Source organism: Coregonus lavaretus, assembly GCF_964263955.1.
Source record: "Coregonus lavaretus genome assembly, chromosome: 10".
In the NCBI taxonomy this organism is placed as follows: Eukaryota; Metazoa; Chordata; class Actinopteri; order Salmoniformes; family Salmonidae; genus Coregonus; species Coregonus lavaretus.
The window spans coordinates 34,754,963-34,767,677 of record NC_139997.1 but is presented as its reverse complement, the minus strand read 5'-3'; the positions used below and the strand labels follow the sequence as shown (position 1 = coordinate 34,767,677).

Sequence of the window (12,715 nt, the reverse complement as noted above, 5' to 3'; positions counted from 1 at the left end):
AGATGGCATCGCATGCTGAAAGGAAACGTGATGACCCTTTTTCATTCGTACAGTTTAGGATATGTTCGTTCACAGCATCTCCACTTTGAGTGAAGATTTGGGTATAATCTTTCTCTAGTGTGAAATTATGAATTACTGAATTATTCAAAAGGATGATATTATTTAAACGGTCCTTGGTGCTGATTGTTTGTCAACAGCACGTTTTAATTAACAATATCAACATTCAATATGCATAATGAATCATATGCAATGATTATTAATATTATTACAGAAATCTATAGGTATATCTATAGGTAATAATACCCTTCAGCTGAATTCTGTACTGAAAACACCTTCATTTTCTAATGAGACTGAGAATAATTTGAAATACTGTATCTCTTATGTCTCTTTTTTATTTTTTTTATTTTTTTATTTCACCTTAATTTAACCAGGTAAGCCAATTGAGAACAAGTTCTCATTTACAACTGCGACCTGGCCAAGATAAAGCAAAGCAGTGCGATAAAAACAACAACACAGAGTTACATATGGGGTAAACAAAACATAAAGTCAAAAATACAAACAGAAAATATATATACAGTGTGTGCGAATGTAGTAAGTTATGGAGGTAAGGCAATAAATAGGCCATAGTGCAAAATAGTTAAAATGTTGTATTAACACTGGAATGATAGATGTGAAAAAGATTATGTGCAAATAGAGATACCAGGGTGCAAATTAGCAAAATAAATAACAATATGGGGATGAGGTAGTTGGGTGGGCTAATTTCAGAATGGCTGTGTACAGGTGCAGTGATCGGTAAGCTGCTCTGACAACTGACGCTTAAAGTTAGTGAGGGAGATAAGAGTCTCCAGCTTCAGAGATTTTTGCAGTTCGTTCCAGTCATTGGCAGCAGAGAACTGGAAGGAATGGCGGCCAAAGGAGGTGTTGGTTTTGGGGATGACCAGTGAGATATAACTGCTGGAGCGTAGACTACGGGTGGGTGTTGCTATGGTGACCAGTGAGCTAAGGTAATACAGGGATTTGCCTAGCAGTGATTTATAGATGACCTGGAGTCAGTGGGTTTGGCGACGAATATGTAGTGAAGGCCAGCCAACACGAGCGTACAGGTCACAATGGTGGGTAGTATATGGGGCTTTGGTGTCAAAACGGATGGCACTGTGATAGACTACATCCAATTTGCTGAGTAGAGTGTTGGAGGCTATTTTGTAAATGACATCGCCGAAGTCGAGGATCGGTAGGATAGTCAGTTTTACGAGGGCATGTTTGGCAGCATGAGTGAAGGAGGCTTTGTTGCGAAATAGGAAGCCGATTCTAGATCTAACTTTTGATTGGAGATGCTTAATGTGAGTCTGGAAGGAGAGTTTACAGTCTAACCAGACACGAAGGTATTTGTAGTTGTCCACATACTCTAGGTCAGACCCGCCGAGAGTAGTGATTCTAGTCGGGTGGGCGGGTGCAAGCAGCGTTCGGTTGAAGAGCATGCATTTAGTTTTACTAGTGTTTAAGAGCAGTTGAAGGCTACGGAAGGAGTGTTGTATGGCGTTGAAGCTCGTTTACCTCATATACCTGACTGGGCCTTTTTTTCTAGTACTCTGCAAAAAGGTTTGGGACAGAGAATAATGACATGGTTTTTCACCTCCAATGGATACCCATAGGTAGCCCATAATTCAGGCTGAACAAAGAGAATAGAGAAGTGAGGCTGGCAGAGAAATGTGGGTTCCTAATGTAGACCATATGATGCAGGAGAGCGAGCTAAAATCCTCATGAGGAGGATGCCAAGCATCACTCAGTAAGTGCCGATTCGAAGCGTGATTCATGGCATCTTGCTGGTAAATGCCAGGTCCATGGACGGTCTGAGCTCCACACAAAATCCCCATTGCCTCTGCAAAGGACTTGGGTAAGAGATGCTTATTGTCATTGATTTGTCTGTCATTGGTTTATGAACAAGCTAGTAGTCTGAAGATTCTGCCCTATTATTTATCATGTTGCATCTTGCATGTCCTATAAATGAAATTTATTTTTAAGTAGCATATGTTATTTCAAGATCAGAACAATTTTTTTTGCTATGGTATACAAATGTGCAATACATCCCCTGAACATGAGTCAGATGATGTAAAAACCAGCAATCGTTTAAAGTTATGTTACGGAATATTTATTTTTAACCATAACACCACTTATTCCCATATATTGTTCCCCTGTGTCAGTGGGGGAATACTGAACAGCTCATTAGGATGCTTTGAACAGGAACTGAACTGACATGTAATTACTGGGGAGATTTAGCAGAGGAGCTCCTTTTTTTTCTTTTTAAGGGGTTCTTCACAAAAAGATCTCATTAGTGTTCAGTGCTGTTCACCCTTTTGGAGGCAAATTTATAATTTTCATCTCATCTTGATCCCATCCCTCATTTAAAGCATGTTATGTATAGATTGAGAAATGCACAGTTCACAAATACATTTAGGCTTTTGGGTCTCATATCCACTCTAAAAATAATTTCATCATACTGAAGAAATGCCATAAATTAAAGGCTTCTAAACATCCAAGATTCAAATTGACTGGACTTCTGCTCAAAAGGATAATTTCACTCTCACCACTTTTGAAGCATTCAGCTTTCTGACAAGTTTCTAAACAAGGTACTGTATAATCATTTTTTAATCTAAATAAAGTAATGCAACAGCAGATTACATGACTTCAATGCAATGTGGTCACACATATAGCAGCACATTATTGCATCTTTACTTCAAACTTGTATGACTTGTACACATAACATGTTGTATGAACCTTTTTCATTGTGATGCTCTATATTTCTGCTATGTTCCCCAAGGTTGTAGGTAGCCTATTCTGCATCCGTGCTATAACTGTCCTCCTCAGCTGATGGTTTTGCAGCAATACCCCCCACCAGCAGAGGGTGCTGAAGGCCCGGACACAGAGGAGCAGTATGATGACCACAGGCAGGGAATCTATGGCTGGAGGAAGTGCTGCCTCTACCTGCTGGTGCTTCTCCTGCTCTCCACCCTGCTGGTCAACATTGCCCTGACCATCTGGATCCTCAGGGTCACCTGTCTCAACACAGTGAGTGCATCTCAGTAGTATTTTCTTGATTCCTCTCTTCTCACCTCCTATGAGGTTCCCTCTGACATTTTGAGGAGGTGGCCAGGAAAGAGGATGCATGGAATGGAAGTTAAATACTTTTGAGATTCACACAGAGTACATGCTCTGTATAGTTTGCACAGTTCAGTATTTATCAGTGACAGTTGCTTATTACTGGACATCCTGGATGATATAGCCTATCTTGAAATAGGTTTTATCTATAATGAAACAGGGACCTAATTTGTACACCTTTGTCTAATTAAAGACCATTGAGGCATGTCGGCAGTCTCACAAAACACTTCAGAGGTACGATAACATAACTTTAACTCTTCTGGAGGAGAATATCAGCATAGTACAAGAGAAAGAATGAGCAAACAGAGTTTGTATAAAAGTTTGTATTAAAAGTTGATTTCCTCCTGACTGTTTCAGGAAGGAATGGGGCAGCTGAGAATAACATCAGATCGGGTGAGGCTTGATGGAGTGTCCGAGTTCCTCTTCTCTCTCTACGCCCAAGAAATACACTCCAAACAGGTAAACTAATTCAAGTTGTTTACATCGAACATGTACATGTCCTCCTGTTTCCCTCAATGTTCTGATCAGAGCCCTATACTACTTATGTGGTTTGAGGAGTTAGCAAGGTACATTTAGTCAACTCTGAGTTCAACTCGGGATTACCGGTACCATGAAAGTGGCTTACTTTTTAGCCAGGTACATTTCTGTGGCAAACAAATCTTTCAGAACTAACCTTCTCCTGGACAGGCTAACTCCACTTATCCTGAATTAAGTGTCTGAGCCTTGAGTTGAGGACCAATTAAATCATATTCCCTACCTCTTGCAAAGATTGCATCATCATCCCTTTCACCATGGATTAAATATTTTATTAATCAAATGTTTTTGGTGTAAAAAAGATAGTAACATTAAAATACTTATCACATTGAAACTTCATCCACAGTAAAACTTTTGTACGACTTTTTATTAAATTATTTTATTGAAAGGAGTCGGATTGGCAAGATAACCTTTATTTCATTTTTGATTTCGCCACAAATAAAAATGTGGCGCTGACTCGTGCATGGATAGATGTTTCAGCATTGTCTCAATTAAGAATTTGGCATTCGACTAGCTAGTAAAAGCCAATTTTTGCTTGATCCGAAAATATGGTCGGAGGCGCCGTATGGACGGTGTGATGCAATTTTGGAGCCTTCAGAAGCATGCAGAGGCCAAATTGAGCTCCGTACTGCATCGCCATGCGCCGGCCAAATTTTGTAACAATGCGGAGGGCTCCGTATAGCTCCGCATTGACATGATTGGTTGACAGTAGGTGGAACTGGAGGTCATGTATAAACACAAACTCACTTCCTTGACAACTTCCTTCACAACAGCTCTGCGCTGCTCCGCAAAGATTAAGAAGTATGAATGCCCAGCCTTCTGCTGAGGCCGTATCACCTTAAATGAATGAAGCCTGAGCTGGAATGTGAAGCTAACTGAAGCTGGCTAGCTTTAGAAAACCCTGAGTAGATTTAGTTTTCATTGTAGTATACCCCTCTCATCAGAGTGACACTACACTCAAACACTGTTCTCTTGCTTCACAGGACACCTCCCTTCTTATCCACTCTGAGTCCCAGAATGTCACGCTCCAAGCCTGCAATGGGAAAGGAGTTGTGTTAGGTAGCCTTACCCTGGGTAAGAGTCCATCTTTGTTAGCTACATCTTTATTAAGAATTTGATGTAAATTATATAGGGCTATTATGACTCAAAAGGTGCTTCCAAGGAATCAAATCCAGAACAAGTATTTTTAAATTACACTTTTGATGTTTAATAAATGACTGTGTACTGAACTCATGCTGATGTATCTATTAGCTTCTCTGTGGCACTGATAAGATGCAGACCTACTGGACTTCTAAATGGATTTATAAGAAATGGCGATATCAACAAAAGCTAGAGGCAACTCTGAATAATCAGAAAGGATGGCTTTAATGTAATCAAAATGCCATGGATGGGATGCCTCCACATGAGCCCTGAAATATATTATTCTCAGTTTATGGGCTCACATTTTTATATACAGTACCAGTCAAAAGTTTGGACACACCTACTCATTCCAGGGTTTTTCTTTAATTTTACTATTTTCTACATTGTAGAATAATAGTGAAGACATCAATGAAATAAAAAATATTAAATAACACATATGGAATCATGTAGTAACCAAAAAAGTGCTAAAAAATCAAAATATATTTTATATTTGATTTTCTTCAAATAGCCACCCTTTGCCTTGATGACAGCTTTACACACTCTTGGCATTCTCTCAACCAGCTTCATGAGGTAGTCACCTGGAATGCATTTCAATTAACAGGTGTGCCTTCTTAAAAGTTAATTTGTGTAATTTCTTTCCTTCTTAATGCGTTTGAGCCAATCAGTTGTGTTGTGACAAGGTATACAGAAGATAGCCCTATTTGGTAAAAGACCAAGTCCATATTATGGCAAGAACAGCTCAAATAAGCAAAGAGAAACGACAGTCCATCATTACTTTAAGACATGAAGGTCAGTCAATACGGACAATTTCAAGAACTTTGAAAGTTTCTTCAAGTGCAGATGCAAAAACCATCAAGCGCTATGATGAAACTGGCTCTCATGAGGTCCGCCACAGGAAAGGAAGACCCAGAGTTACCTCTGCTGCAGAGGATAAGTTCATTAGAGTTACCAGCCTCAGAAATTGCAGCCCAAATAAATGCTTCACAGAGTTCAAGTAACAGACACATCTCAACATCAACTGTTCAGAGGAGACTGCGTGAATCAGGCCTTCATGGTTGAATTGCTGCAAAGAAACCACTGCTAAAGGACACCAATAAGAAGAAGAGACTTGCTTGGGCCAAGAAACACGAGCAATGGACATTAGACCGGTGGAAATCTGTCCTTTGGTCTGATGAGTCCAAATTTGAGATTTTTGGTTCCAACTGCCGTGTCTTTGTGAGACGCAGAGTAGGTGAATGGATGATCTCCGCATGTGTGGTTCCCACCGGGATGCATGGAGGAAGAGTTGTGATGGTTTGGGGGTGTTTTGCTGGTGATACTGCTGTGATTTATTTAGAATTCAAGGCACACTTAACCAGCATGGCTACCACAGTATTCTGCAGCGATATGCCATCCCATCTGGTTTGCGCTTAGTGGGACAATCATTTGTTTTTCAACAGGACAATGACCCAACACACCTCCAGGCTGTGTAAGGGCTATTTGACCAAGAAGGAGAGTGATGGAGTGCTGCATCAGATGACTTGGCCTCCACAGTCACCCTACCTCAACCCAATGGACATGGTTTGGGATGAGTTGGACCGCAGAGTGAAGGAAAAGCAGCCAACAAGTACTCAGCATATGTGGGAACTCCTTCAAGACTGTTGGAAAAGCATTCCAGGTGAAGCTGGTTGAGAGAATGCCAAACGTGTGCAAAGCTGTCATCAAGGCAAAGGGTGGCTACTTTGAAGAAAATCAAATATAAAATATATTTTGATTTGTTTAACACTTTTTTGGTTACTACATGATTCCATATGTGTTATTTCATAGTTTTGATGTCTTCACTATTATCCTACAATGTAGAATATAGTAAAAATAAAGAAAAATACTTGAATCAGTAGGTGTGTCCAAACTTTTGACTGGTACTGTACATGTAAAAAAAAAAAGAATATAAATATATATATACACTACCGTTCAAAAGTTTGGGGTCACTTAGAAATGTCCTTGTTTTTGAAAGAAAAGCATTTTTTTTGTCCATTAAAATAACATCAAATTGATCAGAAATACAGTGTAGACATTGTTAATGGCTATTGTAGCTGGAAACGGCTGATTTTTTATGGAATATCTACATAGGCGTACAGAGGCCCATGATCAGCAACCATCAGTCCTGTGTTTCACTGGCACGTTGTGTTTGCTAATCCAAGTTTATCATTTAAAAAGGCTAATTGATCATTAGAAAACCCTTTTGCAATTATGTTAGCACAGCTGAAAACTGTTGTGCTGATTAAAGAAGCAGTTCTTTAGACTAGTTGAGTATCTGGAGCATCAGCAATTGTGGGTTCGATTACAGAATCAAAATGGCCAGAAACAAATAACTTTCTTCTGAAACTCGTCAGTCTATTCTTGTTCTGAGAAATGAAGGCTATTCCATGCGAGAAATTACCAAGAAACTGAAGATCTCGTACAACGCTGTGTACTACTCCCTTCACAGAACAGCACAAACTGGCTCTAACCAGAATAGAAAGAGGAGTGGGAGGCCCCAGTGCACAACTGGGCAAGAGGACAAATACATTAGAGTGTCTAGTTTGAGAAACATACGCCTCACAGGTCCTCAACTGGCAGCTTCATTAAATAGTACCCGCAAAACATCAGTCTCAACGTCAATAGTGAAGAGGCGACTCCGGGATGCTGACCTTCTAGGCAGAGTTGCAAAGAAAAAGCCATATCTCAGACTGGCCAATCAAAATAAAAGATTAAGATGGGCAAAAGAACACAGATACTGGACAGAGGAAGATTGGAAAAAAGTAAAGGCTCGCAGTCAGCGTTCCAATTCATACCAAAGGTGTTTGATGGGGTTGAGGTCAGGGCTCTGTGCAGGCCAGTCAAGTTCTACCACACCGAGCTCGACAAACCTTTCTGTATCGCTTTGTTTACGGGGGCATTGTCATGCTGAAACAAGAAAGGGCCTTCTGCAAACTGTTGCCACAAAGATGGAAGCACAGAATCGTCTAGACTGTAATTTTATGCTGTAGCGTTAAGATTTCCCTTCACTGGAACTAAGGGGCCTTGCCCGAACCATGAAAAACAGCCCCAGACCATTATTCTTCATCCACCAAACTTTACAGTTGGCACTATGCATTCGGGCAGGCATCCGCCAAACCCAGATTCGTCTGTCGGACTGCCAGATGGTGAAGCGTGATTAATCACTCCAGAGAACGCGTTTCCACTGCTCCAGAGTCCAATGGTGGCACGCTTTATACCACTCCAGGCAACGCTTGGCATTGCGTATGGTTATCTTAGGCTTGTGTGCGGCTGCTCGGCCATGGAAACCTATTTCATGAAGCTCCCGACGAACAGTTCTTGTGCTGACGTTGCTTCCAGAGGCAGTTTGGAACTTGGTAGTGAGTGTTGCAACCGAGGACAGACGATTTTTACGTGCTACGTGCTTCAGCACTCAGCGGTCCCGTTCTGTGAGCTTGTGTGGCCTACCACTTCGCGGTTGAGCTGTTGTTGCTCCTAGACCGTTCCACTTCACAATAACAGCACTTACAGTTGACCGGGGCAGCTCTAGCAGGGCAGAAATTTGACTAACTGACTTGTTGGAAAGGTGGCATCCTATGACGGTGCCACGTTGAAACAATGGCAGTAGAATGGCCTTACTGAAGAGCTCAGTGACTCTAAGCTCTTCAGTAAGGCCATTCTACTGCCAATGTTTCTCTATGGAGATTGCATGGCTGTGTGCTCAATTTTATACACCTGTCAGCAACGGGTGTGGCTGACATTCCTGAATCCACTCATTTGAAGGGATGTCCACATACTTTTGTATATATAGTGTATCTCTCAGTTATAGGACAGACACTTCAGAACAAACTTCCTTTACATTTTTTGGGGGGTACTATCTGTTGGTCCATGTAGTGGATATTTTATTTAATATGTTTTTTATAGGCTAATAGCAGTGATTTTTCATAAAATATTATTTTAAATATATTTTGGAGATACTTCAAGGGGTCTTAATTCTAAATGAAATAGAAAAATTATCCTTGGTATGACCTTCTTAAAACAATTCCATATAGCTTAGAAGAACCCTCCTCCCCCAGCTTAGACAGGGCTTAGACTGTTATGGGTTATAATATAATGAGGGTGAGAGCAGATGTCAATATTCATTATCTCCCAACTTAATGTATTCATGCTCAATGCTCTTTAAAATGGCTGTGTCCTCTCCATGTACTATATGCCTCACTTGTATGAGTGAAATACGTTTTTCGGTAATGACCCTCATTAGGCAACTCAATAGATTTCCATTTATGAAGCACCTTTCATTTCAGAATCATTAAGTGTTTTTAAATATTGGGGTTAACTCACATCTCCCACTACCTACTGTATGTGTATGTGGGAAATAGAAAATAGCTGTTCTGCTGCATCAAAACACTCTCCACACAGTTATTGCTGTGTGGGTAGATGTGTAGGTAACATTTGAACTCAACCCACTGTGTGCATCCAATCACTTAAGTGTAAATGTCTACTGTGTTTTAATCGCTTTGGTAATATAATTTTTTATTTAGGTCCACAGTCCATGGAAAGTGTAGGACAACATTTTGAGGTAATGACGAGCACTGGGAAATTGCTATTTTCTGCTGGTACAGAACAGGTAGTTGTTGGAGCGGAAAAGCTAACCATTACAGGTATGTGGACATTTCACACTATTCAGAGAGACAGTCCAACTTTGTTGAATCATGAAACATCCTATGCTAGTTTTGTCTGATGTAACTGTCAGGGATATGGTAATACATACAGTATCTGCATACTGATTCACATGATGTCACTATAAGAACAGAATCTAAACTGGGCAGTGCTCCTACATTCTACAGGGTCTGATGGTGCACAGTGTGAACATTCCATAGAGACATCCCTGGTCAGGGCAGAGCCTTCCAAGGACTTGAGGTAACTTTGACACCTAATGGCAGTTTTTATCTGATCATAGGGGAGAGAGGCCTTTGCTTTTCTTGTATTGTTAAAATAGATTTTTGATCATTTTGTCTCCATTTTTTGTGACAGATATAATCCCACCTTGGGTAAACAACACAATGATTAAACAGAATTAGTCGTTTTACAGTTACCGTATGTATCACACAACAGGGCAACATTTCCCAGACATCTTCTCGCCTCAATATAAATGTCCCATCAACAGCAGCGTCCGCATTGGTGGAGTGAAAGCTGCAGCACAGATGAAACAGGCACAACAGTCCCATGCTCTGGGGTTCTGAGCAGTGTGTGTTTCCTGTGCCATTGTTATCTCTCCCTCCAGCTTGGTTCCCCCAGTGTGTGGCCCTCAGAATGCACAGCGCTCTGCTCACTCTCTCTCCCTCAGCATACAAAGTGTCCTACCTTAATGAATCCTAATCCTAATGCCACACACTACATGTACTGCCAGTGGGTGAGAGTAGAGACCTCCTCTTCTCTTGTGTACATGAGTGGGCAGACCTATAAGTGGGGACTTATGTATTCAGGGGCTTTACTGTCAATGTAAAGAGATGCTTTTGTGGAAATAAGCTAATCTAATTTACATATTTAATTAAGATAAGCGGTATCAAATAGGTAGTATGCTAATTTCTGATTTGGATGGATCCAGGGGTCTCATAGCAACAGCTTGGAGATGATGTGCATAAATATCCATCATTGGCTCATATTGCTTGGTGAAAACCCACAGTGGATTTGTCCACAGTTCTTTCAGCCTCTGCCGATTTCCAACAAATGAAACTCAAATATGTTCTGAATTCGAATTGATAACATGACTAAATTAATTTAGTCATGTTATCATGCAGTGCTTGAGGCGTCACTACAGACCCGGGTTCGATTCCGGGCAGTGTCGCAGCCGGCCGCGACCGGGAGACCGATGAGGCGACGCACAATTGACCCAGCGTCGTCCGGGTCTTTTAGGGGAGGGTTTTAGCCGGCCAGGATGTCCTTGTCCAATCGCGCTCTAGCGACTCCTGTGGCGGGCCGGGCGCATGCACGCTGGCACGGTCGCTAGTTGTACGGTGTTTCCTCCGACACATCGGTGCGGCTGGATTCCGGGTTAAGCGAGCAGTGTGTCAAGAAGCAGTGCGTCTTAGCGAGATCGTGTTTCGGAGGACGTATGGCTCTCGACCTTCGCCTCTCCGGAGTCCGTACGGGAGTTGCAGCGATGGGACAAGACTGTAACTACCAATTGGATTTCACGAAATTCAGGAGAAAAAGTGCTAAAAAGTAATAAATAAATAAAAGTGCTTAACTGGTAATGTATGGATTTGCTGCTACCTATAGGCTTATCGTTGTAAATGCAAATAATTAATGTCCGATTCAGCCTTCTAAGTGTAAAGTATATGTACCACTTGTGTCCATTCTCTTATTATCCAATATTCTTTACTGTATACTCTGTCTTTCTGTGGGGTCAGGCTAGAAGCCCCCACCCGTTCCCTCCACCTGGATGCTCCAAAGGGAGTCCACATCAAGGCAGTGTCCGGAAGCGGCCAGGCCGTGTCCAGCATGGACATCTCTCTACTCTCTATGGACGGAGTGGTAAGAAGAGGCTGGGGGTAGCACGACTAAATCTAGGATAGCACACATGGCAACACTTTTTACTTCAGTATCTTGATTACAATACTTAATACACTGTTTACGAATGAATTTGCATTGGAATAAGGACACTGTAATGCAAAGTGTTTCCAAATATATTTCTTATTGTTAACTAAAACTAAACAACTGTCTTCTTTTATTTCATATGCTCAAACAAATAATGAGTAGAGCATCATATTATTTTCCCCTCTTTCTGCAGTTGATTCTGGATGCTGAGAGGGTGCAGCTGCCCAGGTTACCTCTGAGTGGAGAGGGAGAGAGAGGAAGTCCTGGGGAGCAGCTGTATGAAGTGTGTGTGTGTCCTGATGGAAGACTGTACCTGTCCAAAGCTGGTCACACCTCCACCTGCCATGACAACAGTCACAATTGTTAAAAGACCACACTCCATTATCTTGAGATTAATATTTCCCTGGGATCGTCTTTATACATACAGGACATCATCATAGATATACAATCAGTCTTGTCTTGCCTGAAAGTTATTCTAAGTGCATTTTAGAAAAATTAGAAAGTTCAGAAAACGTTTTAATAAATAAACATTTGTATATTTCAATCGTTTTTTCCCAGCGTCATAACTGTGTTACCCGTTGTCTGGGAATAGTTTCATGAATTATATTTGTGCATATTTTCATCCCTTTCACAGTAAACAGATGTTGGCTATGATATTGTACGACCGGATAACATGTATGATACTATACATCCTATATGATATTGTACGACCGCTATTCCATTAATAACGTAACCTATTGTAGGGTAATATATGATACTAAATGGAGGGAAACAAATGTATTTACCAAATCCTACCCAGTGCTTAATTTGTAACTCGGGAGGTGCCGGAACAAAAAGGGAGCGCGAGAGGGGGGTGGGGAGTTCTGAGGTACCCGAACGCATGTTAAAAGAAAACTTACCTTTATCATAATGCATTGCATGCATATCATTGCATTTGCGTAGTGACATAGAGCAGTAGAGTAAAGGCACTTACAGAAGTTGCACACATTGGGAAACCTTTTAGTAGCCTAGGGCCCGGGAAAAATGTGGCCTTTTATAAACGCATTTCATGCAATTCTACGTCATTTTACATGACCGGAGACGTTGACAGAATATTTTTTAATACAGCACAAATGATAGAAATGGAAGGCTACTTTGACACTGACAAACTGAGAATCTGAGATCAATAAAAACGACCTCGTCTTGAATCCATCAATAGCCTAGGCCTAAGTGTGTGGAGACATACTGTAGGCTACAATATGAGAAGGAAATTATAGTCCTAAAATTGCTTTCCAGCTTCACTGACTCA

The 12,715-nt window shown here is 41.1% G+C and overlaps 1 protein-coding gene across 1 annotated transcript; it reads left to right on the top strand.

Annotated features, from left to right (window-relative positions):
• Nucleotides 1-1,664: 1,664 nt before the first annotated feature.
• On the top strand, nt 1,665-11,903 carry LOC311136427 (gamma-sarcoglycan-like). The gene is made up of 8 exons (XM_084170552.1): nt 1,665-1,894; nt 2,819-3,066; nt 3,514-3,615; nt 4,674-4,764; nt 9,369-9,488; nt 9,675-9,747; nt 11,241-11,364; nt 11,621-11,903. Exons 2-8 carry the CDS (start codon nt 2,869-2,871, stop codon nt 11,792-11,794), a joined length of 882 nt encoding a protein of 293 aa, XP_084026678.1. The 5' UTR covers nt 1,665-1,894; nt 2,819-2,868; the 3' UTR covers nt 11,795-11,903.
• The last annotated feature ends 812 nt before the right edge of the window (nt 11,904-12,715 follow it).